General features: G+C 40.5%; 1 protein-coding gene across 1 annotated transcript in view; it reads right to left on the bottom strand.

The window, feature by feature from the left end:
* Window positions 1-26,420, bottom strand: part of LOC132581053 (ABC-type organic anion transporter ABCA8-like) — a 135,133-nt gene that overhangs the window by 86,247 nt on the left and 22,466 nt on the right. The window contains exons 5-12 of the mRNA XM_060252091.1: window positions 20,644-20,870; window positions 19,858-19,996; window positions 17,552-17,737; window positions 17,094-17,226; window positions 7,540-7,696; window positions 6,622-6,680; window positions 4,604-4,714; window positions 1,219-1,394 (exon numbers count right to left, since the gene is read on the bottom strand). Of these exons, the coding sequence (XP_060108074.1) occupies window positions 1,219-1,394; window positions 4,604-4,714; window positions 6,622-6,680; window positions 7,540-7,696; window positions 17,094-17,226; window positions 17,552-17,737; window positions 19,858-19,996; window positions 20,644-20,870 (1,188 nt within the window). The remainder of the gene's footprint in view (window positions 1-1,218; window positions 1,395-4,603; window positions 4,715-6,621; window positions 6,681-7,539; window positions 7,697-17,093; window positions 17,227-17,551; window positions 17,738-19,857; window positions 19,997-20,643; window positions 20,871-26,420) is intronic.

Here is a 26,420-nt window from a genome sequence, read left to right as displayed (position 1 = left end):
TGTTGGATATTTATTTATTGAGTGTCTTACAATGCAATTACAGTGCATATTAATATACATTATTGAATTCTTAATATAACATTGCAGAGTTGTTTGTTTTTTGCTCTGTTCTATTGTGTGTTAACTTCTATTGTTTAAAGTTCCAACAGAGCTGTTCTGCTCAAGAGCAGTTCTGGGAGAGCTCTCTCAGCTCCACCTACATCGCAGGGTGTCTATTGTGAGGAGGGGAAGGGAAAGTGTAATGTACTCAGTGACAAGACGTGTTGAAGGCAACATACTTTATTAGCGGGTACATCACAAGAGGGAGAATGGCGGGCCGGGTCCCGATTATATACATGCCCCGGAACAATCCTCCATGAGGCCAGGTCCAATCCTGGTCAGTTAAACTTCCCGCCACAGATCTTGATTGGCAGTGCGTATTAGCGAGCTACATCCGGGGACCAGTGGGGTTCCACTGGTCGCCTCTGTAGCGTGCGCTGTGCTGTACATAGGGATTAGAATGCAGGACATAACAGAAAGGAAATTGTAAGCCACTCTGAGACTGAGAGAAATGCACTCTGTTGCATTTAAATTCTGAGTCTTGCTTCTGGATTCCTGCCTTCCTTGTTTTCCCGTCTTATGGACAGAACCCTTGGCTTTCTGACTCAGAACCAATTTGTGACCTTGCTCTTCTCTCTTGTCTAGTTGTGTCTGCATTGGTGCCTTCCAGAATTTCTGGGAACAAAAGCATCAGGTTCTGCCCTGAATGTGACATTTGTTTACTGAAACTAATTGTGGTGTTGTATACCACAGGCTCCTTGTCAGTCAATACCAGGTTTGCCCTTGAACGTGTTACAAAGGTAACTGTTATAATAACAGTTATAATAATAGTGTAAAGAAATAAAAGAGGTCAGACAACAAGAAAGAGAAGAAGAAAATATCTGTTCTTCAAGATCCAAGAAATCAAGGGGAAATTTAAAGTAAGGTTAGGCAGGCTGTCAAATCAGCATGAAAACACATTAACTGAGCAAAGGGATTGTATCTCCATTCATACCTCCAAAAAGATTACGAGAAGTTCCCCAATACTCAAAAATATGATTTCAGTCAGTTCCAGATGAGAATATCAGGTCTGAAGAATTTGAGACTGTTTTACTAGTTTGACTTACAAAATTGTTAGAAATGGATGTAAGACAAGTTCTTACCAACTTCATTAAAAGAGGGATAGATATATACACCTACCTCCTTTTCTATATCATTGGATGGAACTCCCTTTAATTTAGCAAAGGTCTTTAAATTTTCTTTCACTGTCAAAAATTCAAATTGAACATTGAATTGTGGACAAACACCACTTATCTTCCTTATTTCCTCCATATCTTCCCTTTTGTTTATATTGTAGTTAAATATAGTGGCAGAACCTGAATATATAAACAAAGAAATGATACAATGTTGAATTATTATGCAGTTATTTGATTAAAGCAAATGTATGCTTCAATCTGCTGTTGGGATTGTTGAGCAACACCAAAGAAACAAGGTTGCATCAAAATCAGGCCAGCAGATGGAAGCAAGTTAGTTTACATGCCAGAAAGAGAGAGTCCAGAGTCTGACCAGAAAGCTCTGAGCCACTTGGATTCCAGGATGATCACTAATGCCTTATGGGGCCTGATCTATACATGTCACAGAATGAGGTGGGAAAGGTAAAGTTCTGAGGTAGTAGTCTGTAGATCACATTTTTGAATGCCCCTTCAAATGAAACAATTCCTTTGCAAGCTGAATCCTCTCTGCTTTTGGTATGGGAGAACATTCAAAAACGATATTCCTTCTGCAGCCTGAGGCAGTACAGTCCATCCTAACATCTAAGAACTCTGGCACCAACACATAGGAAACTGCTGTTCCCACTGTTTTGTTTCTTACCCCTCCTCAGTAAACACATACTTCAGCCTTTTCTTTATTTCCTGATTTATTTGCTCATGATTCTCCTGTTCTTTTCAGTTTGCATTTATACATGCATTGTATGTCTTTTCATCATGTCCTTTAAAAAGTTATGCATTCTAGATATCAGTAACCTCATCTCCTTCACAGTTATCCTCAGTTTACCATACTCAAGTTTCTAAAGAGTTATTTTCTTTACAGTTGATATGGTTTTAATGTTTTTCTTCAGTGTGTTTGAGAAACACCTAGCCTTCTCTCTATACACACCTTCACCTGAAGTGACCTTAAAGCTGTTTATTCCAGCCTATTTATTTAGGTTATGAAAATAACTTTTGCAGTGTTTTGCTGAATTGCTTATAGATTTTGCTGAATACTTTACTGTTAGAATACTCCCTTCTACTTCTCTTCACTATATCATATCATGTGCTATGTTTTCTTTTTTATAAGACTCTTGCAAATATCTATCTTAAAAGATTCATGAGGATCCCCTTGTTTCACTGATTCTTAAAGAACAGAAAGCAGGAACATATAGCCAAGTTCCCCAAATCCTTCTATATACCAGGAATCACTCCTTTTTAAAGAGGTATCTCTCTTTTTACTGGGCAGGAATTCCTTCTCATAACTACAAGCAATTTCCATTTTCAGCTTGAATGGGGATCCTCTCTGATCCTCTCAGTTCTTTTGCCTCCTTCCCAGTCCACAGTCAGTGCTTAACTGTCTGCTCTTCAACTGTCAGTTCCCAACTGTCATTTCTTAACTGACTCCCCATGGAATTCCAAACAGCCTGTCACTCAAAGGTTTTCAGACTCTGTTAAGCCAAAACCAAAAACCTTTGACAGTCCATCATCTCCCCGAATCCAATCCAATCTACTTTAAGGTTCACCTGCTTCTAACTGACTGCCCAGATGCCTTACTCTCCCTTGCATCACCAATTGCCCTTGCTTTGTCAATCTGCTTCCTCCATGTGCTGCTATTTTTAAAGTTCAGTGGCTGCTACTGCCTTTGTTAGTGTTTGGGATTCCTCCTATCAATTCTCCCATAGACTTTAATGTTAAACAAGGGTACCTTTCATTGCCTGAAAAATGGGCAGCATGGTGTACTAGGAGAGGATGTACAATTTCTCAGAGTTTTGTTCAATTTGAATGGAAAACCATGAAGGCATACACCCAAAAAGGAGGGGGAGAATCAATTGAAACCAAGGGAAAATAACAATGGAACAGAATTATGAAACCAAAACAGCAATAATGAAAGAAACAATAATGAAACATAGAAATATGAATAGCAGAACAGTCCTTTTTGGAATTAATAATAAAACTAAAAACACAAATCAAATTCCCACACAGAAGTTCAGTTTTTACCTCTTCCTCTCTGTGAAGTATGGTAGAATCTGAGAGTGGTTAGAACTGCCATACATACACTAATTTTAATTTTGCCTTTATTCCAAGATACTATAAACTTGGAGGAGTTCTGTATGTACTGTTTGTATAATAAATAATTCTAGCATATATGATAGATCAGATGAGACCAAGTTCTACGAAGAATGATTGAAGAGCTGGGCATGTTTACCCTGGAGAGGAGGCAGCTGAGAGGTGATATGATCACCATTATCAAGTACTTGAAGGGCTGTCATATAGAGGATGGTGCAGAATTGTTCTGTAGTCCCAGAAGGTAGGACCAGAACCACTGGGTTCAAATTAAATCAAAAGAGTTTCCGGCTCAACATTAGGAAGAACTTCCTGACAGAGTGGTTCCTCAGTGGAACAGGTTTCCTAGGGAGGTGGTGGGCTCTCCTTCCTTGGAGGTTTTTAAACAGAGGCTGGATGGCTATCTGACAACAATGCAAATCCTATGAATTGTGAATTTCCTGCATTGTGCAGGGGGTTGGACTAGATGTCCCTGGATGTCCCTTCCAATTCTATGATTCTAAACACTTTTGTTTCAAGTTTTTCAGCGTTGCAGATGTCAGAACCCTTAAAAGTTCATTGGCTGAAGGGGGGGATGAATGCCACATGGCACCAGTCATCCGACTATTATCTTCCCTCTCCAAAACAGTGAAGGTGCTAACGGTCTCAGGACAAGTTTCCCTTCTCCTCTCTCTTTCCCCCCTTTTAACTCAATTCCCCTCGACATTCAAAGTAACTCATGGCAGATGTTTCTTCATTTAGTGTTTGGAATGGGTCATTTTAAAAAAAAAACACACATTTTTTTTAAAAAAGGTACAGGCTAATATTTTTCTACATATATGTGGAGTCTACCAGGTATTCAGAAATCCACTGATAGGCACTCAACCACCAATTTTGATATTAGAGAAATAGAGAAAAGAAAAATAATTGGTAAATTCCACCACAAAACAAATCTCTCCTTTAAGTCCTTAGGATCTTGTGCAGGATCCCTCCCCAATTTTCCTTTTCTTAAATGTTAATTGATTTTTTAACATTCTGTGCCTCCCGTAGCAAAAAGGGACTTGCATATCATCAGCTCATTTAGAGGGAGTCCTTCTTTTTAATTTTACAAAATCATATTATCATGAATGGCTGGTATGTAACAATTCCTGAGAATCCATGCCCTGAAAAGTCAATTCAAAGCATAGTTATTTCAAAGGAAGACTGATTGATACTAATGAGTCTCACTTCTCAATAAATCTGATCAGAACTGAGCAAACAAACATACATCATTGTGAAGCTTTGTTTCTTACCAGCAGATGGGTTGGAAAGCCCGCTGAGAATATTTAGTAGTGTCGTTTTTCCAGCCCCACTATGACCAAGAATAGCAGTGATCTGACCTTCATAAATATTCAAGGACAATCCTAGTATGCAAGAAAGTGTGTAAGTACTAAAAGTGAGAATGTAACCTTAGCCCCACTTTTATTTTTTTCTAATGCACCTCAGCAACCATCAACCCCTATTAGGAAGACCTATACACATATAAATCCATAGGAGATAATTAGTCAGAAAAACCTTTTGCCAGAATCTTAAAACTAGCCAACTTGAGAAAGTGCTGAAGTGAGAACAAGTATCTTCCTGAAGACCACTACGTTAAAGGCAGGGCTTCTCCGACGACTCTTTGAAAAAAATGTCTTCATCGCACTAATTTAGAAATGCGCTTTAGATTTTTGAATGATATATTTAAGAAGGGCATTAAGTCCTATTATTCTACCTCCAGGAGTCTGTTGGTTGGGAAAAGTGGCATATGAAGGACTGAATGGACCCCAATAGTGAAATCCCTGTGTCAATTTCTGAAGCACTTGTTCATGTTGCTAAAATAGATTGCTATAGTGATATAAGTCTGAATATTTTAATTTTGTAGAACAAAATTACTTCTTTTAAAGAAAACCATTGTATTACATCATCTTGTTAACTAGTTGTTCCATTTTCCCACTTAAAAAGAATAAGGCAGGGAATAATTTGTCCCTAATTTGGGGTCACATGTTTTAGTAAAGCTGATAATGCATACTCAGAGATATAGTTTAAAACAGGGGTGTCAAACTCATTTGTTATGAGGACCAGATCTGACATAAATGAGACTTTGTCAGGCTGGGCCATGTGTGTCATAAAATGCAATGCCAGGTAACAGCGATATAAATTTTATACAGGACACAGACAAATGCAATTAAAGATTTTCTTAAAATAAAAACATGATTAAAACATTAGCACTTGTTGATCTTAATGGTGCTTTCTTTGTATCTCTCCGGTGCAGTCCAGATAACCAGGCAAAGGAAGCTCTGACTCTTTTCTTCCTTCCCCAGGGGATCAGGAGGGGGGAGGAGCCCCAACCAGTAGAAGGAAAAGAGGCTTGGCTCAGTAGCTTTGCTGTGCAATTGAGAGAGCATGGCAAAGCAAGATCTCTTCCCCCCTTCCTCCCCAAGGGAGGAGCCTCAGCCAATGGAGAAAACAGAGGTTTTGCTCTGTCACTCCTATGCAATTGAGCAAGTCTGGCAAAAGCAAGCTGTGATACAGAAAGAAGCAAGAGAAAGGGAAAAGGAAGCAGATGACAGCCAGTTGCTTGGAGGCCTGATTTGGCCTCCGGGCTGCATGTTTGACACCCCTGGTTTAAATAAAAGCTTTAAATGGTGACAGTAGAAAGGCAGTGGAGAGGACCTGAAGGGTGGGGGTAAGTGAAAAAGGCCTTCCTTGGAACCACTTTTTTGGCAAAATAGGTGGTACAGGAGTTGCAGGATTCAAGATCTCCTATATGTTCTGTCTACCTTTTTACAGCTCCCATGTTAGCCCAGCAGCCTGGGTGACTGCTTGCAATATTAAACCTTGGCTGCTGAAGAAGTAAAAGTCTCTCTCTCTGTCTGTCTCTCTCTCTGTCTCTCTCTCGAACTTGTTTTGTTCTCCAGAGGAATATCCCTAATTGGAGAGAGTGTTCTGAGAGATTATCTTCCATACATTGCTTCTTCCATGCAATTCCTTCCCAACTCATAGTTTTCTAGATAAAAGGAATTGAGCAAAGACAGCAGAGGATTCTTCAAAGGTTTAAGGCTTCCATAAACTGTTCAAAGAGAGAAAAACACCAAAAGGTCATAGGAGAAGACATTGCACTATCCCCTGCTTGCTATAACTATTATTGCGCAAGTAGCAGGGTTGGAAACCTGTAGGCTGCCAGATAATAAACACCAGTGAGTTGTCTTAAGGCTTTGAGGAACTTGGGGAGAGGGATCAGGAATTATTTTAAAAGGCAGGAAGGAGAAAGCAATTGAAGATATCTCACCTCTCAAAGCTTCTGTTTTCGTGTTCTTCACATTATATGTTTTTTTAATATTATTGATTCTAGAAGATTGAAATGCAATTCATTGTTGGTACATATAATAAGGTATAATAAATCATCATCCAAGCACACTGTTTCCAAGGGAGAAAGACCTAGCCTTGTCTGACTTACCCCTGTTTCAAATTCAGTCCAGATTTAGCTTTTGTACCTCCCTATAATAATTACATTGTGAGTACAGTAGATTTTCCTCTGGCTAATCCTCAGCTAGTTGTCATTCTCAGTCTAGAACCTGATCCACAGACATGAATTTGCTTTGTGTTTTAATAACTGCAGTACGGTGGAAAGCACCATCAAGTTACAGCCAATTTATGGCAACCCTATAGGGTTTTCAAGTCAAAAGACAGAAGGTTTGCTATAGCCTGCCTGTGCACAGCAACTCTGAACTTCCTTTGGGGTCTTCCAGGCAAATACTAACCAGGGCTGTCCTTGTTTAGCTTCCAAGTTCTGATGAGATCAGGTTAGCCTAGGTCATCCAGGTCAGCCCTAATGGCCCAGACTAGCCCAGGGTTATCTCATCACAGGTTGGAAGCTAAGCAGGGTCAGACCATCATGGAAGACTAGGCTGCCAAGCAAAGGAAGGCAATTGCAAGCAATCTCTGCTCATCTCTTGCTTTGAAAACCCCATGAGGTGAATTGGTGTCACCTAATGGCGTACTCTAATAGCAATATAATTCTGTTTGTTTTCCTTCCAAAGAGAGAGGTGCAATCTTCACTGGAATCTTGTGAAAGCAAAAAATGAAATACTCTTGACAGCTGAGGATGGTCCTTGGAGTAAGGACGAGAGTTGCAGAAACACATCCCCTTAAAAACCTCAGCATAACATATTTATTGTTAGTATTTCCTGTCCAGTATATTGTTTACCTGATGGATTCTTTCCCATCAAATTCAGGAGATACAGGTTCAACAATATCACTGAAGATATTGCTATGACTTTGTTCGTGAATATAGCCGCTTCTTGATTTAAACCAGTAGGACTTCTTTAGGCAGAATAATGGTGGATATGGCACTCCATATTTGTCTAGGAGAGATATTAAAAGACAAACCATTTGAAAGCACAGTTAAACCTTGCTCTTAATATTTAATACTATAAGACCCCACAGCTTCCCTAGAAAGTCTCACTGAGCATTGGGAAAATATGTTAATGGGTTATTCCTAGCTAGAACTAAGCAGAAAAATCATAGGAATGAAAGAAATTTAGAGTTTCTTTTACCAAACTGGTGATTCTGAAGGAGGGAAAATGTGACTGTAAACTGGTGTAGAAGTCGAGACTTAGTCTCCAGATATGGCTTCATGGTGTTTCTATTTGGACAATATTTCCATATTCAGTTTATTAAACTGAATTTATAAGCCAGATCTGAAGACTAGTCATTCAGCATCAAGCATAGTGTTTTCATTCACCTTTAATAGATTAAATAAATATGAAATATCATGATATTTGATCTGATCTGTGAGTTTGTTTAGATATTGACGTGCATGTATATGATGTTTATCAGTTGGTTTGCAGTATGGAATTAGAAAATGGCTTTGGGGCTGAGCAAGAATTTTCTAGGATTGCCTTAAGCAGCTATGATAGATTCCTTTCTTTTGCCTCCTTCATACTGTATCGGGCAGTGGAGACTTCCATAAATAGGCTTAATTAGAGCAGATGGTAACCTCCTATTTAAGGTGGTAGGTTTGCTGAGGGTTGATCATTAAATTGAGGTGATCAGAAAGCAGCCTGAGGCATCATCATAGGATTCCTGTTTCTGTAATATGGGCATTTTTTAGGTTGGGGGGGCTTTTTAAAAATTCAGGGGGCACCTGGATTTTTAAAAATTGTCCCCCACCTAAAAAAAATCCTGACTATGCCCCCCACCTGACCTTCCCTCTCCACTGCCCTGCCCCCATTGCAGCTTGGGGGCTGCCCTTGCCCCCCATTCAAATTGCACGGGAGGGGTGGCAGAAACAGACACCAACCTCCCCATGTCATTTAAAGAGCCCATCAACCAGCTGGCCTCAGGCTGATCCTCCCCCCCCCCCCCATTATTCAAACTGCATGGGAGGAGTGGCAGGAGCAGCTCCCAGTCTCCATGTGTGATGTAAAGGCCCTGCCAACCAGCTGATCAGCAGGCCTGTACTGAGCAGCATCAACAAAATCCTTAATTGTCTGTAAAGCATGTTGAGGATTAGGGATGGGGCCTGGGCTTAGTTTATCAGCAGGCAAGGACAATAAAAGTCAGTGATAACTGAGGGAAATGATTTTGATGTTTGAGCTGAGGTGAAACCCAATGTGTAATGGTTAACTTTAGCCAACAGAGAAGCAGGAGTGAAACTTAGGGATGCTACATATTATAGTGAAGTCTCCCTGTTAGACATAGTTTGATACATCTCAAGGCCATCTTGGCAGCGAGAAATAAAAGTGAGACCACTGAGCATGCTTAATAGCTTTATGCATATTCAGTTTATTTATTTATTTTATTTATTTATCTGGGATTTATATCCCGCCCTTCCCACCAAGTGGCTCAGGGCGGCTTACAACATATGTAAAACTAACATAAAAATAAATTACACTTTAAAATTAACATTTCATTTTAAATAATTAAAATCCAACATTTGTTATAAATATACATATCGTTAAAAATCAGACAGCGGTCGTGAAGCTACACTCTATTCAAATTCAAATACTGATTCGGTATACCGTCTTCAGCATTCTGGTGTTCCATATTCAATATTCAGTAGTCAGTATACAGGTATACAGGGCCGGTTAGTTGTGGGCCAGCCGGAAGAGGGTTGTCTTACAGGCCCTGCGGAATTGAGTAAGATCCCGCAGGGCCCTTACCTCCTCCGGCAGCTGGTTCCACCAAAATGGAGCCATTACAGAGAAGGCCCGGTCCCTTGTGGTCTTCAAGCGGGCTTCCTTTGGCCCGGGGACAACCAAAAGATTTTGAGATCCCGATCGCGGTGCTCTCTGGGGAACATGCGGGGAGAGACGGTCCCTCAGGTAGGCAGGTCCTAGACCATATAGGGCTTTAAAGGTAATAACCAGCACCTTGTACCGAACTCGGTAGGATATTGGGAGCCAGTGCAGAGCCCGAAGTCCCAGCTGAATGTGCTCCCGTCTTGGGAGCCTCAATAACAGCCGGGCGGCGGCGTTCTGCACCAGCTGCAATCTCCGGGTTCGACACAGGGGCAGCCCCATGTAGAGGGCATTGCAGTAGTCCAATCTCGAGGTGACCGTAGCATGGATCACCGTTGCTAGATCGTCGCGTTCCAGGAAGGGAGCCAGCTGTCTTGCCCGCCTAAGGTGAAAAAATGCGGACTTGGCAGTGGCTGCTATCTGGGCCTCCATAGTTAAAGAAGGCTCCAGAAGTACCCCCAGGCTCCTGACCCTGTGTGCCGCCATCAGCGGCGCACCGTCAAAAACCGGAAGGGGTTTTTCCCCTCCCGGGGTATTTCCCCTCCCGGGCCGCGACGGCCCAAGCAAAGGACCTCTGTCTTCGCTGGGTTTAGCTTCAGCCCGCTCCGTTTGAGCCACCCAGCCACAGCCTGTAACGCCCGGTCCAGGTTTTGTGGGGCGGAGACCGGCCGGCCGTCCATGAGCAGATAGAGCTGGGTGTCATCAGCATACTGGTGACAACCCAGCCCATACCTTCGGGCAATCTGGGCGAGGGGACGCAGTTGCACACCCAGCATAGGAAATTGCTTCATTTGCATGGACATGGAATACATGTTGAAGGTGGGGGTTCATATTAAGGAGCTGATATGTAAATTGTGTGTGTAAGGTGTACCAGAAAGTTGTAAACCTTGCTGTCTCATCCAATGAGACAGCAGGGGAGGGGCTTATCCGTCGGGATCAGGATAAATTGCATGGAATTTTGTTAATGAGCTGAGCTTGCCTGATATATTGCTGCTCCAACTGATATCAGTAAATCTATGAAAAGGATCTACCTGACTGACTTCGTTTTTCTTTTGAAAGTTCAGGGGGAACCCATTTGAAACAATAACAGTGATCAAGCATGGAACCTGGATGGATTTGCCCAAAACACTGCTAGGCCACTGGTTGGTAGTAACTTGTGTTTTAGAGGGATGACCCAGTAAAAGGCATAAAGGATCCCTGTGAGGCTTCATCCAGAGGCTTGCAAACAATGCTTCTAACAGGGCAACTGAGCTTTGGATTGGTGCAAGAGGCAAATATGGGTGTCATTTGTTTGCTTGAGGTGGTGTGGTTTCTAAGCTATTTGAGGCGTGTTTCTGTGAAAATCTCCTAGTTTTTGTGAGTGCATTAGAAACACACGATTCTGCTGGGATGGGCTTCCACTTGAGTGAGGTGAGTCAGCTGCTTGTTATGGTCTGATTCCTGGGGATGGAGCCACAATTCTCAGCTGTAAAGCAAAGTCATTAGCTCAACAGACGGCTGACCCTGTAAAAAGCACACAGGGTGCTTATGACGTGTGCAAATGATAACTGAAACAGGGGAGTTGAGCTTGGCAGTTCAGCAGGGCACAGGGGAGCAGGAGAAAACCCCTCTGGTCTGAGTTTTCTGAGAAAGGACATGCAAACTTCACATCAGCAAGGATGTGCTGCTTCAAACACTATCACTAAACTCAGCAGGTGTTCCAGAAGACTGGAAAGCAGCAAGTGTTACACCAATTTTAAATGAGATTTAAAGGGGAGCCAGGAAATTACAGGCCAATTAGCCTAATATTTGTACCAGGCAAATTAGTAAAAATTGTAATCAAATATAGAATTATTAGGTACACAGAGGCACAAAGCCTGTTGTTTTTTCAAAGGGAAGTCCACCTCACTTTGGGAGACCATAACTCTGGTCCCATAAATCCAATCCATACCAAACTTGGAGGTTAGAAGACAGTCTGGTGGAGGTTCTCTGCGGGTTTGGTGTCTCTAGCATGCTGGGGGATGGGGATTATATTACTACATCACAAACAGGACCAGTTTGTTTAGCTCTTAAAAGTTCATGACAGTTCATGGCTTGTGAACCAGACATGCCATGAACCTAAACAAACTGCATTTTCCTGGTTCATGCCCATCTCTAAAAATTACTGACTTCAAGCAACAATTCAGAACATCAACAGCATCCTTGGAATTCGGTGGAAAAGAAATATTGCCTTTTCACCATCAGATAACAGGTTCTAATATGGGCTCTATTCCGTGTTCTATCACTGTCACTCTGAGCTTTCCATGAGCAGCACTCCAGCCATCATCCCTTCCATTTAATTGCAATCAGTTTCCCAATGAACCAATGGGATTGCTTGGCTCTGTCTGCTCTGACTTTCATGCTTCTCACAAGCTGTTCTCACTATTCACTTCTACTTACAACTCAAATCTACCCACTCTTAAAGACCCAGAAATGTTGGAGTGTTCCATCTTTACATACAGCAATCAAATATGCTATTCTAGTTTCAGCTCTCAAAGCAGGGTTGCAGAAAGGTAGGTCTAGGAAGTGGATCACCCCCGTCCCCCAGCTGTCTCATATGACATCAGCAGCAGAGTCCAAAGTGGCTGCATGTGCTCAGGAGGGAACTGCAACCTCACAGGTCTTCAATTTGTGTGCCTCTTTGTTCCCCAAACTTGCCTTGCTGCTGTCAAGGTGCAAAGTGAGCAACAGTACCAGTGCAGGGGACTTCTGTCACATGTGAAGCATGTTACTCCCTGGACCTGCAGGTAAGGTGCAAGGCAAATTCCAGAACAGAATGTAGAACAAGGTTGGAACCTGGGAGTTCGTGGAATTTGTTGGGCCCTTGGAAATAGGGTGTGTTCATATGAATGTGTCTAGTTCAGTTTTTAAAAGGAGAAATGCCAGATTTATTATACAATTTATTATACAAAGTCCCTCATTATGATAAGATTTATATTCTAATTGACTTAACTAACTGCTGTTCTCAATGTAATACTACACTTGATCTTAGCCAAAGGCCGAGAAGCCTTTTGTGTAAGAGGTGATGGGTTTGTTTTTATGACTTTGTTTTTGTTTGTATTAAGCTGGTCAGATGACCGTGAATAAAGAACTACTACTACTCAATGTAATAACTTGGATGAAACAATGGACGTAGTAGCAGTGTAAAAAAATCCCGCTTTCATTAAGACTATGTATATGTAATTTAAAACAAGTTGACTCATTGTCCCATATTCTTCTTTATTGTCCCCTATATGATACTATATGCCTTAGGTTTCTCGATCCAATTCTGTTCAATATGACAGGTTGCTCAGACATTGTAAAGGTTTGCCATCTTCTGAAAGATTTGTCATCTGAAATAACTGAAAAGGTTGCTTTATTCTTGAGTCTAGTAATCGATTCTCCAATATATAGCTGCATATAACTGTTTTATTATTTCTGTAGCTGTTTATTTGTTTGTTTATAATCTGATATATGCCAATAAAGGATTTTGATCGATTGATTGATTGATAGTAACAGTGAATAATTATTAAAGTATTAAAAATATATAAAAGGTAATTTGACATTTTAAAAATCTTCATTAAAAAAAACCCTTATAATTATAGTAAGTTAAAAATAAGGAAAAGACCATTAACTATGATTATTATCTATCTTTGTTATTATCCTTAAAAGAAAGGTTATATTTCCATAATCACATTTTTTCACTAAAGTCCATTTACATTTTCTCTAGCATTTAACTACTGTCAAAAATCACTAAATGTCCTTTCACCTTCCATTGTTTTTCAACATACTTCTGAAATACTTCTGAGAGAATGCTTATTAAATTTGCAGATTATACTAAATTGGGAGGGGTTGCAAATACAGTAGAAGACAGAAACAGGATACAGGATGACCTTAACAGGCTGGAAAACTGGGCTAAAATCAATAAAATGAATTTTAACGGGGATAAATGTAAAGTTCTGCATTTTTGTAGGAAAAATCCAATGCATGGTTATAGGATGGGGGAGACTTGTCTTAGCGGTAGTATGTGCAATCTAAGGGTCTTACAAATTAAAAGTTTGCTTGAACAAGATGTTAGAAATGATTGAGTAAGACAAGATCAAACAGAACTGGAGAGAATGCTGCTTGGCGGTAATGAAAAGTTGATTTCGAGAATTTATACACTACTATTGAAATGGTCTACAGAAAATGAAGTGGTCAAGTCTCAAATGATAAAATGGGCGATAAATATAAATAAAGAAATACAGATGGAACAATGGGAGTACTTACGGAAGAACTCTATGAAGATATCAACATGTAATAATGTTAAAGAAAACTGTTTTAAAATGCTTTACAGGTGATACATGACACCTAAGAAACTGTCAAAAATGAATAATCAGGTGTCGGATAGATGTTGGAAATGTAAAAAACATGAAGGATCTTTCTACCACATGTGGTGGACTTGTGAAATGGCAAAACAATTTTGGCAAATGATTCATCAAGAGATTTCAAAGATTTTGGGTTATAATATAAAGAAGGCACCAGAGAACTTTTTGTTGGAATTACAAATGGAAAGTTTTCCAAAACAAGACAGAACAATGCTTTGGTACATGGATTGGATTATGAAAACTATGCATTGGAGTGAAATGGACAAGCTGACTAGAATCTTAAAAGAATATGATTTAGAAAAGTTTAAAAGTGAGTGGGGAAAATTTCAGAAGTATGTTGAAAAACAATGGAAGGTGAAAGGACATTTAGTGATTTTTGACAGTAGTTAAATGCTAGAGAAAATGTAAATGGACTTTAGTGAAAAAATGTGATTATGGAAATATAACCTTTCTTTTAAGGATAATAACAAAGATAGATAATAATCATAGTTAATGGTCTTTTCCTTATTTTTAACTTACTATAATTATAAGGGGTTTTTTTATGAAGATTTTTAAAATGTCAAATTACCTTTTATATATTTTTAATACTTTAAGTAAAATGCACTGGAGGAGGTCACGAAAAGGGGGGGGAGGGAGGTAGAAAATATAATGCAATGTATTGGTATTAAACATTTAATAGCAGTTGAATAGTATAAAATGTTGCAGAATAATAAAAATTGTTTTAAACAAAAAAAAAAGAATCTAGGGGTCTTAGTGGATCATACGCTGAACATGAGTCAACAGTGTGATGCGATGGCTAAAAAGGCAAATGCAATTTTGGGCTGTATCAACAGAAGTATAATGTCCAGATCACTTTGCTCTGGTAAGACCTCACCTGGAGTATTGTGTTCAGTTTTGGGCACCACATTTTAAGAAGGATATAGACAAGCTGGAACGAGTTTGGAGTAGGCCGACGAAGATGGTGAGGGGTCTGGAGACCAAGTCCTATGAGGAAAGGTTGAAGGAGCTGGGGATGTTTAGTCTGGAGAGGAGACGGCTGAGAGGTGATATGATCACCATCTTCAAGTACTTGAAGGACTGTCATATAGAGGATGGTGTGGAATTATTTTCTGTGGCCCTGGAAGGTAGGACCAGAACCAACGGGTTGAAATTAAATCAAAAGAGTTTCCAACTCAACATCAGGAAGAACTTCCTGACCGTTAGAGCGATTCCTCAGTGAAACAGGCTTCCTCGGGAGGTGGTGGGCTCTCCTTCCTTGGAGGTTTTTAAACAGAGGCTAGATGGCCATCTGACAGCAATGAAGATCCTGTGAATTTAGGGGGAGGTGTTTGTGAGTTTCCTGCATTGTGCAGGGGGTTGGACTAGATGACCCTAAAGGTCCCTTCCAACTCTATGATTCTATAAGAGAAGCCATGTTGGATCAGGCCAATAGCCCATCCAGTCCAACACTCTATGTCACACAGTGGCCAAAAAAGGTGCTATCAGGAGGTCCATCAGTGGGGCCAAGAAACTAGAAGCCCTCTCACTGTTGCCCCCCACCAAGCACCAAGAATACAGAGCATCACTGCCCCAGACAGAGAGTTCCAATAATATGCTGTGGCTAATAACCACTGATGAGCCTCTGCTCCATATGTTTATCCAGTCCTCTCTTGAAGCTGGCTATGCTTGTAGCTGCTACCATCTCCTGTGGCAGTGAATTCCATGTGTTAATGTTAATCACCCTATGAGTGAAAAAGTACTTCCTTTTATCCATTCTAACCCGACTGCTCAGCAATTTCATTGAGTGTCCACAAGTTCTTGTATTGTGAGAAAGGGAGCAAAGTACTTCTTTCTCTACCTTCTCTATCCCATGCATAATCTTGTAAACCTCTTGGAAGATAGTATCATAGACCAGTTTCAGTCATTCCAGGTTCAAGAACAACAAAACATTCTGAAGAGATTGAACTTACTGAAGGAAAGCCTTGTAATTAAACAGAATGGATACCAAAAGTGAATCTCTGAGATCTCTAATGACCAAATGAGAATCTCCCAGGATACTCTACTGACTGATTTAGATCAACAAGAAGAATTCCTCCACCCTATAATTCCCAATCACCCCCTTCCCCAGATCAACTTGAACTCCGATATCATTGCTTTTGCCTCTATACCAACTGATACTTTATCTTCCAGGACCCTCAAAAGCTGCTTGATCAAATTGTAGAATTGGACTGACTATCTGAGAAGCTCCCAAGCAGAGATTTGCATCTTATATCCTGGAACATTGCTGGTTGGAAGAATAAATCGAGTGATCCTGATTATATTGACTTTCTCACTTACTTTGATTATATTCTACTCCAAGAAACTTGGTCACAGCCAGAAGTTAACATTCCTGGGTTTCTCCCATTTAACCATGCTGCTCATAGAAATGCCTCCAGTGATAGATTCAAAGCTCGATAAGATTTATATAAACTTCCCAAAATGAAGTCAGTGGGTCCATGTTCTTTTTCCATAAAATGCTGCGCTAAAGGTACACCAACTATTCTGTGAAGTATGTCGCTCTTATGTTCTGTTACACAAGCCTACCTTTCTAGAAGTCTTCCCTACATTTATTTTATTGCAAGAACATCTGATGGCATATATAATCATATCTGAATTGTATGTTGTGAACTTATTTAGAACATATTCTTGTTTCCTCAAAGGAATTGATTTTTTTTCATATTTTAAGTTAAATTACTACACTTGTTTTATCCCCTAGTTCATTAAACAGGATGTCTTCTGGTGTGAAGAAAGAGTTAGTATCAAGAAAAAGAGGTGTAGATTTATGGCCCTTCAGTTACACCAACCAGTAGAAAATAACCTGTTGTCATAACAAAGCTATCCCTCGGTGCGAGTCAGAAATACATGATGAAATTGCAACAAGTAGAATAAGAAACTAGATTCCCAGAAAAAAAAAGAGGTCCAAGCATAAGAAAAAAAAGCATAAAATTCTAGCCTGTTCTTTTATCTCTGTTTGCAATTAACATGTCATTCTTTCAAGCCCTTCAAACATTGTTCCAGACAGCTTGAGCAAGCAATCCCTGGTCAGAGACATATTCATATCATCTCCTTCTTTCTAACTAATAGATTGAAGACAGTTAAATCTTTAAGCTACTACATATTAATTAAATTATGCTTACCAGGAATGACTTTGTCAAAATAGAGAGCCAGCAGCATGTATAAAATACTATCAATAATCAGGATATAAAAACATGAGTCCTCCACTATGTTAGTCAAATATAAGGCTTTTCCATATTTTTGACGCATGACAACCTGTAAGGAAAGAACAAAACCTAAGCTTCATCAAAGTCAGATGGGCAAAGACAAGACCTGGAAACATATGAATCCCTTAATAAGCCCATCTAATGTTCAAAATCTAGTCCCCACTCCTCCAGTAGTAGCAGTCACCATTTTTGTCCATAGAGAGGTTTCTGTACATTTACCAGCAGAAGATATTTGAGAATGGAATAAAATGCATATGCCACGATGCTGACTGGTGTTCTTGCTTCATTGTTTTGTGTCAGGTATGTTCACAGTCAGCTTTATTATGATGTAGAGAGGTGTACGTATTCACCCCAGATAAAACATAGTGTTCTACCTTTGAAATTTCAGCACCAAAAGCAAAAGGGCAGAAGAGGCTCAACATCCATTCCAAAGGAGCAGGCATTCTAAATATCAGTGTGATAACACTGAGGGCTCCAAAAAAGAAAGTCAGGACAAAGACAGCAGAGCTGGTGGCTTTTGCCTTCTTCAGAAGAGAACTAAGCATGAAACATAAATGGATCTGAAAAACAGGAAACATTTTCATTACTAATTCAAAGATATCATAAATAGATTGAACTTACACACATTTCACAACTCTACCCTAACAAGATACATGAATGTAGGGGGAGGAGAGGCTGCGCCCATGTGTACACACCATCATGCACAAAAATTGTACATATATTTGCTTTATCTTATGTATATTAACAACAAGCCAGTGAGGTAGATTAGGGTGAGAGTGTGTGTCCAGACCAAGTTCACCCAGAACATTTCCTTTGAAGACCAGGGATTTTGAATCTAGGCTTCTCATACAAGTAGACTGATACTGACCACTATATATTGCAGTCTCTCTGTTCTTGCACTGCCTTATGGGAATTATAGTTATTTATCTGGGGAAGACTAGTTTTGTAGAAAAACACAGAGTCTGTGTCATGGTGCCTTCACTTGTTCTTGACCAGCTCATGAAGCAACTTATGTACAAAAGCTTACAATGGCCAGCAATTTCATGTTTTACCCTGGGTGCTAGGCTTAGAACATTGACCATGAGATTTCTGTAATGAATGTCAAGAAATCAAAAGTAGGTTTGCAGCTTACAGATACACACCTGCACAACGTATGCAGGATTGCTACAGCACAGAAATCTTGATGCAATAATCCAGAGCAAGAGGTGTCACTTATCAGAGACTGTTAAATAAACAAAATATTGCAAGAGTGCTAATCTTTTAAGAACGTTTTATTTAAAGTTTGAAAAGCTTTAATTGTTTTTTGTGTCCTTTATAAAGTTTATATCTCCACTACCTGGCATTACATTTTATGACACACATGGCCTGGTCTTGACAAGGTCTCATTTATGTCAGATGCATCCCTCATGAGTTTGACACCCCTGCCTTAAATAATCAGGATTTTTGACCAAAGATGCGGTCATCATCAGTGACATCACAGCACCACCACTCCTTTTTAACTTTTTATGCATGTGCTACATTGATATATCAATAAAACACTAGAGGAGGGTTTCACCAGAAAACAGAAAGCAGCAAAGCATCTAATTCTGAAAAGTGGGCTGTGTATTTGTTTGTGTGTGTGCTTAAGTAAACTTCGCTTCTCACCGTGGCTGTGATTTTTTTTTTTTTAAATTTTGGAGGAGGAAAAAGAGGAGACAGCTGTTTATAAAACTGTGCACACCAGAAATAGCTAGAGAGGAGGGAGGTTAACTGGCTGGTTGATATAAACAAGAGTAGCAGCAGCCACCAAATTCACCTCCACTCATCTTGTTGCTAACACCATGGGATGGGGTCCTCTGAAAAATCCATGGCATTTGCAACCAAGGAACATGACTGTGATGAATTCAGCAGTGTACTCACCCCTCACTGTTCCCCCAAAAAACACTCTCCAGGTTTTGGCAATGTGCCAAGAAGAGCAATAAACACAACTGTGGTGCCATCATTTTATAGTGCTAAAGAGACAGAGTGATATCAGAGCAGCTTGTTTTAAAAAGATCAAAAATGAAACCAGACATTTCCCATGGCACTAAGAGAGAGGGGGTAAAACAGAGGGTATGGTTTGATGACAGAAGTCCAATAATCAAGAAGTGGGTGAGAGTGAGTGAAACAAGTGAACAAACAAACCTGATGGATATATTATGCACTAGGAGCAAAGATGAATCTAAACAAGTTTCAAAAAAAGACTAGGGTAAAAGTGGTCCCAAAAGAAACTGAGGCAAAAACCAAAGGCACAATGAAAATATGTAGAAATCAGGGCCTAACCTAAGCAGAATGGGACCGCCCCCCTAGGGAAAAAAACCCTACTGTCTTCAAGTACCTTTGAACTGTTTACAGATGGAACCAGCCTGGAAAATGCAATATTTTTGTGAAGGTACTATCAAATACTTCAATAGCTTCAGGGGTCAATTTGTAGGGAAAAAGGTGGTGGAGCTCATCCAGAGATTGTTATGGAGCTGCACCTACTGTTCAATGGACAAAAATTATGTAGGTGGGAAGGAGGGGGGGGGGACCCTCAGAAGGTTCAGGAGCTGTGCTCCTGTGAGCTGCTGCTGAATTCCAGGCCTGAATAGCTTTAATTTGGCCATCTACCATAATTCATTATGTGCATTTCAAGATTATAAAATAAAGATCAAAGACTTACAGATGCAATACCATAAAGAAATAACAGGAATAATATGGCAAAGAAGCTGCTTGTAGGAAGAATTTGATAGATGATAACAGGTGTTGCCAAAATGGACAGGATCAGGATATACACTGCATACAGCAAGCTCCAGGAAAGCCTACAAATGCAAACACAGACATCTGGGCAATTTACACAGGCCCTCAAGAATTCTAACTTGGAGAGGATACAGTTCATTGAAAGAATTTCAATATGTAAGCACAGTGTCTATGACAGTTCTTTTCTACAACTGTAAGTGATATATAAGGTAGAAATGGCTGATATGCTGCTGGACATGAGGTTAACATGGGAAACCAGACCCCATCAAGGTCCCCTCTCCACAATATTTAGATATACCACCTATAACCTCCACTGGAGAAAAAAGAATCAGTGAGAATATTCCTAATTTCCCTTTACCTATGCAAGGTAGCCGATTATTTAGAACAGGGGTAGGGAAATGCACAACATCATTACAGCAGAACAAATGGGGGGATGACACAGGAGTGTCATATTCAATGCTATTTGAATGTCCAGAGTAAAGTCTAATTCTGTCCTAAAAATGGCCAGAGCAGCTATTATTATTATTATTTACTATCATGGCCACCACTAAATGGATGACATTGTGTGTATGTGTGATAGTCATATCTCAGATACACGCTGCTTCTTAAAACTACCGCTTCTCAAAACTTCAACTCTACCTGTGAAATTTTCAACATCATGGCAATTACTCCAGTTGGGAAGAACCTAGTGGCTAATCTCATAACTCACCAGAATGCCATATCTCGCACTCCCATCATCTTCAACAGTTCTTTTTGCTTCCTTTTTTCTCTTGAAACATTTTGTGACAAGAAGTATATAAATGGAGAAAAGCACATAGGTAAAAACAGAATGGTAAAACCGTATTCGATGTTATGGGCTGATGAAACTGAAGGTGATCTCATACGGATGCCATGAATTGACTTCATTTCGTCCCATACAGAATGACCAGTGATCAGCTAAAAAATAAAGGCAGAAGGAGGTTTTTTTCTAAAGTTACTGATAATTCCCATGGTGGTTTTTAAGGTGCAAAACATTGCACAGTCATTGTAGCTTTTCTTATCACAAATATTTTACAGGAAGGAATTGAAAACTTGGAGGTCAGAAGCATGTAATAAAGATCAAGATTATGGTTGTCATTTATAACAAGAAATGTTACACTTGTCTATGTTGAATTGGTTTAGAAGTATGCAATCTAGACTACAAATTTTATATCTTTCACAGCATGTAAAAGTAAGCTTGTGGCTAATGTCTGTAAAATTTTAAGTACTTTTCATTGCTTTCTTTGTTATATACAGCATATTATTGTACTACAAGTTTAATCCAGTCCATACAGTATACTGTTCAGCGCTGTGTTGGAATCAGACTGTTGCCCAAACTTACATAAGCCACAGCATATATCCATGACCTAAGCTTCAACTTTTTGGTTGCCATCAGCTCCTATGGCAAGAAGGCCATAGGAGCTGACGGCAAGAAGGCCAGCACTGGTAGGCCAGGCAATACACAACTTCTATACAGCACTAAGCAGACCCTTTCAGCTGTCAGAAGCAGCTACAGCTGGGCCAGACTGGCTAGGCTTTCAGGAAAATGGGGGATAAATGGGGGGAAATGGGGGCCAGCTGATCAGTGACAGGTAGCACAGCCTGGACACAGGGAATCCGTCATCCTTGGCAAGAATCTGGCAGTTGTGGGAAGGACTTCAGCAGGGTGTAATGCCATAGAGTCCACCCTCCAAAGCAGTCATTTTCTCCAGAAGATTTGATCTCTGTAGTCTGGAATGGGAGAACCGTATTTTAATGTATTGTTGGCTGCATGTATTGTCTGATTGCTTTGTTTTAATTGTGTAATCCATGTCGAATCTTAGTGACAAAAGTGAACCGTAAGTGAAATAAATAAATACAAAGAATGTGAAAGGATAAATACAAAGAAAGAATAGCAATGTCATAAACATTTTTAAAAAATATCTCCAGAATGGGAAACCAGCCAGAAAAGCAGTCGTTCGGATGACAGGAATAAAGGGACTGCTAAAGGAAGAGGGGGAGATGGCAGAGAAGCTCAATACATCTCTTTTTTTCTGCATTCACTGTGGGAAGTGTGCATCATGGACCATGCCACGGCCCCTGTTTTCAGGAAGGGAGTCTGAACAACTGAGCCAAAGTGAAGTGAGAGATGAAGTTCTAGACCTATTCTAGACTGATAAGTTCTAGATCGATAACTCTCCTGGTCCTGATGGCATACATCCAAGAGTTCTGAAGGAACTCAGATGATAGTTGATCTAGTAACCCGTATATGTAACCTATCGCTAAATTCAGCTTCTGTACCAGAAGCAAATGTTACACCATTTTTTAAAAAGGGATCTAGAGGGGAAACAGGAAATTACAGGCCAATCAGCCTAATGTCTGACCCAGACAAAATAGTAAAAACTGTAATCAAGATAGAATTCATAGGCACATAGAAGGAAAAAACAGCACAGCTTCTGCAAAGAGAAGTCCTGCCTCACCAACCTTTTGGAGTTCTTAGAGAAAGTAAACAAGCACATAGACAATGGTGATGCAGTAGACATTATATACTTGGACTTTCAAAATGTACATCACCAGACTCCTGAGTAAATTTAGCAGTCATGCAATAAGAGAATGGGTTCTATTATGGATTAAAAAGCAGTTAAACGATAGAAAGCAAAAATTAGAAATAAATGGACAATTCCCACAATGGAGGGAAGGAAGCAGTGGGGTCCCACAAAGATTGGTATCAGGGTCGATAAGATTTAGTTTATTCATAAATAATTTGGAACCAAGAATGAGTACCATACTGGTCAAGTTTGCAGATGGTATACAATTATTCAGGACGGTGAAAACCAAGGCTGACTGTGAAGAGCTTCAAGAGGACCTCCACAAACTGGGTGAGTGGGCGACAATGTGGCAAATGAAGTTCAATGCTGGTTAAGTGTAAGGTGATGCACAGTGAGACAAAAGATCCCAGCTTCAAGTACAGACTAATGTGGTCTAAACTTGCTGAGATTGAGAAGGGAAAACATCTTGGAGTTGTAGTGCATAACTCAATGAAAGTGTCAACCCAGTGTGCTGCAGCAGTGATAAAGGTAAACTCTGTGTAAGGGATTATCAGGAAAGGGACTGAGAATAAAATGGTCAACATTGTAATCTATGGAGTGGCCTCATTTGGAATACTGTGGCCAGTTTTGCTCATCATATCTTAAAAAGAGCATTGCAGAGATGGAAAAAGTATAGAGAACGGCAACTAAGATTATTAGGGGGTTGGAGCACCTTCCTTGTGAGGAAAATCTGAAGGGTCTGGGACTTTTCAGTTTCAAAAAGAGATGAATAAGGGGGGACATGATAGAGAGTTATAAAATTATCCATGGAGTGGAGAGAGTTGACAAAGAGAATTTTTTCTCCCTCTCCCAAAACTTTGGAACTCAAGAGCATGCAATGAAGCTATGGGTAGTAGGTTTTGGACAGACCAAAGGAAATACTACTTTACACACAGAGTGAATAAAATGTGGAATTCACTGTCAGGGGATGTGGTGATGGCCACAGGAACAAACAGCTTTAAAGGGGGATTAGATAGATATATGGAAGAAATATCTATCAATGGCTACTAGCCATAGTGACTGAGGGGAACCTCCATATTCAGAGGCCCTAAACCTTTGAATCTGAGAGCCAGGAGGCAACACCAAGGGAAGGCTTCAAGCACTATGCCCTGTTGTTGGCCCTCCAGAGGAACTGGTTGTGTGAGACAGGATGCTGGACTAGATAGACAGCAGGGCTCTTCATATGTTCTTATTCCTACAAAATAATTCTTATACATTATATTTAAAGTTCTCCCCCTCTATATTTAGCATTCTTCATGACAAGTAAAAAGAAAAGGTGAATATTATCCATTGGATACTGTCTTGTTGCTGGGTTCATTTCTGATTATTGCCTATTGTCCCCAATGGCCTTGGACCTATAGATCTGCAGGACCAGCTATCCTGCCATGCCTCACTGCAGCAGCTTTGCTCACTTGACCTAAGAGGATGCCACCCTGCAAGTGGGTGAGATTTTCAACTGCCCATTGGCACAAAAAAATTGTAATTAACCCCACCCTCATCCCCAGAAACTCCAAGATTCTATGAACTTTCATGAGTAAATCCATTTTATTCATCTCCCTTAACACCCCCACCCCAGACTCTAAAAAGTTGTCAGCTTTCCATGCTTCTTGGAGCATGCTCAGTAGCCATCAAGCCGCTTAAAAAGTATATTTTCCTTTTGGTTAATTTATAAAGTCATATTTTTTGTGTACCAATAAGTCTCCAACGTATGTAAAAACACTGTATCTGGTTTTGCTGCTTCTGAGTTGCGATGGCTTTTGATGGGGTTGAGGGTAATATTTTTCTGGTAAGAGACTACCTTGCACATTGGTTAGAGAGGGTGGGGCACAAGTAGGTAGCCTTGCCTAGGGTGCCAAAAAGCCTGGCACCAGCCCTGGTTGGTTTGTAAAGAAAACTACTGTAGTTGATTGTATAGACTGCTTTCCTTTGCTGCTTTGTAACCAACATTCTGTATTATGATGTGTGTTGGGACTGGCCTGACAGGACTTACAGAACTGATTCTGTCAACTCCCTTTCGGGCTTGTGCCACTTCTTGGAGGGTGCTATTCCAATTCCTGCCACTAGGGCATGCTACCACCACCTGTTCAATTTAACGGTCCTGACTGAGAAGAACAGGACTCTCCGTCCTCCTTTCTAGTTCTGAGGCCTGGCCTCAAGGCCTTCTGATACATAGCTACCACAGAGACTAAACTCCTTCTTCAGGAGGCCCTGGAGAACTTGCAACCCATTGTCCTGGCTGTTTATCTTCCCTTCTTAAAGTAGTGTAGTCTAAGGTTGTTTGGTATCTATATGGCACTGAGATTTACTACCAGCATTCAAAATATTAAAATGTTTATTTAAAAGGGGAGGGGGAAGGTTATAATACTTTTAGCACAGCACTAGATCAGCAACCAAAAGGACAAAGAAAAGTTGGTTTTAATCACATCCTTCTCTCCCTGGTCCTAAACCCATGCTCTCCAAGATTTTGAAGTACAGCAGGCAATTCTAAGCTTAGTAAGTTACAAAATTTTGTAAGGATACCTCATCACTTCAGACTTCCTGCATCCAGCTAGACAACCAGACCCAGCTGCATAATCAATATGACTGCTGGCTGCTGACCAGAACTCAGCAGTCTGTTCCCTTCCAAGGACCAACACCAAGACAGCTTCTCCCTTGGGAGCAAGCACTTTTATTAAGCCTTGGTCCACCCAGGTCCAGGCTTCTTTTCCTCTTGTTTTCAGCAAGCCTCCTTTGGGGAGGCATTCTGGGAAAACCCCATGTGTTCTGGGAAATCTCCAGATTGTTCCTGTAGATAGTCTCTGGGGCTGGTCTAGCCCAACGCTCTCTTCATTCGATTGTTTCTTCAGCCAGCTCCATTAGTATCTCTTAAGAGGTAGCCCAGATGCTTCTATAATGCCATGGGCTAATTTCCTCCCCCCCCCACACACACACACATACACTTGTCTCTGGGCTCAGAGACAGACACCTTTAAAGTCTGCTTGTCACGTCTCCACGAGGCATGGCATTTCTCCACATGGTGTATTGTGATCAGACAGCATTTTCCTTTCTTTTCATTGTGGTATTCGCTAGGAGTGTGCATTTGGTATAAACTGAGCCAAATAAATACCTGAATAATACCTTATCAGTATCATTCAGGTATTTCCTAAGCCAAATCAGATTTGAGAATCTGATTCAGCTACTGATACAGTGACCCTGAATAAAAGCCAAGATTATGTGGCTTTTATTTGGGTCTAATCAGTAATACCAAATAGTGGCTGTGAGGCTAAAATGGACCCGTTGGGTTGTCAGGGTTAAATGGCCAGCAGCCATTCCATGCTCCCCACAGCCAGCAGAAAGGAGGGTGGGAAGATTTCAGATCTCCTCCCCCCTCCCTTCCATTATTCTGGCCTCCGAGAGCTGCTGCCAGGAGAAAGGAGAGAGGGAAGATCTCAGACCCCCTTTCCATTCTGCTGCCTTTGGGGAGAATTCTCCTCACAGGATCAGCTCCTGGGAGGGCTCTGTTGAGAAGTCCAGGGCTGTGAAATGACTACCAGCCATTTAAACCTGTCAGCTCAATGGGTCTGCCTATCAGCACTCCCCAGGAAGCAATCTTGTGAGGAGAATTCTGGGCTCTGCTAGGCTGCCCAGCTGAAACCAGACTACAAAAATCACTCAGCCTTCTCTGATACTTTAAGATTAAGACTACTTTTGAACAGTCTTTATAAATCTTGTATTGTGGATGTGACAAACTTCTGTTATACTATGATTTTTACTTCTTAAATTGTTTTTTCTTTTTATAGTGTATGCCCTTTGGGCAGTTAAACTCTTAAATAAACTGGAGCTAGACTGCCCAACAGAGCTTTCCCAGGAGTCTATCTTTTGAGGAGAACTCTCCTGAAAGTTCAGCTGGAGCTCTTCTGGG

Source organism: Heteronotia binoei, chromosome 13, assembly GCF_032191835.1.
Source record: "Heteronotia binoei isolate CCM8104 ecotype False Entrance Well chromosome 13, APGP_CSIRO_Hbin_v1, whole genome shotgun sequence".
In the NCBI taxonomy this organism is placed as follows: domain Eukaryota; kingdom Metazoa; phylum Chordata; class Lepidosauria; order Squamata; family Gekkonidae; genus Heteronotia; species Heteronotia binoei.
The sequence above is the reverse complement of the archived record's forward strand: the minus strand, read 5'-3'. Positions and strand labels throughout refer to the sequence as shown.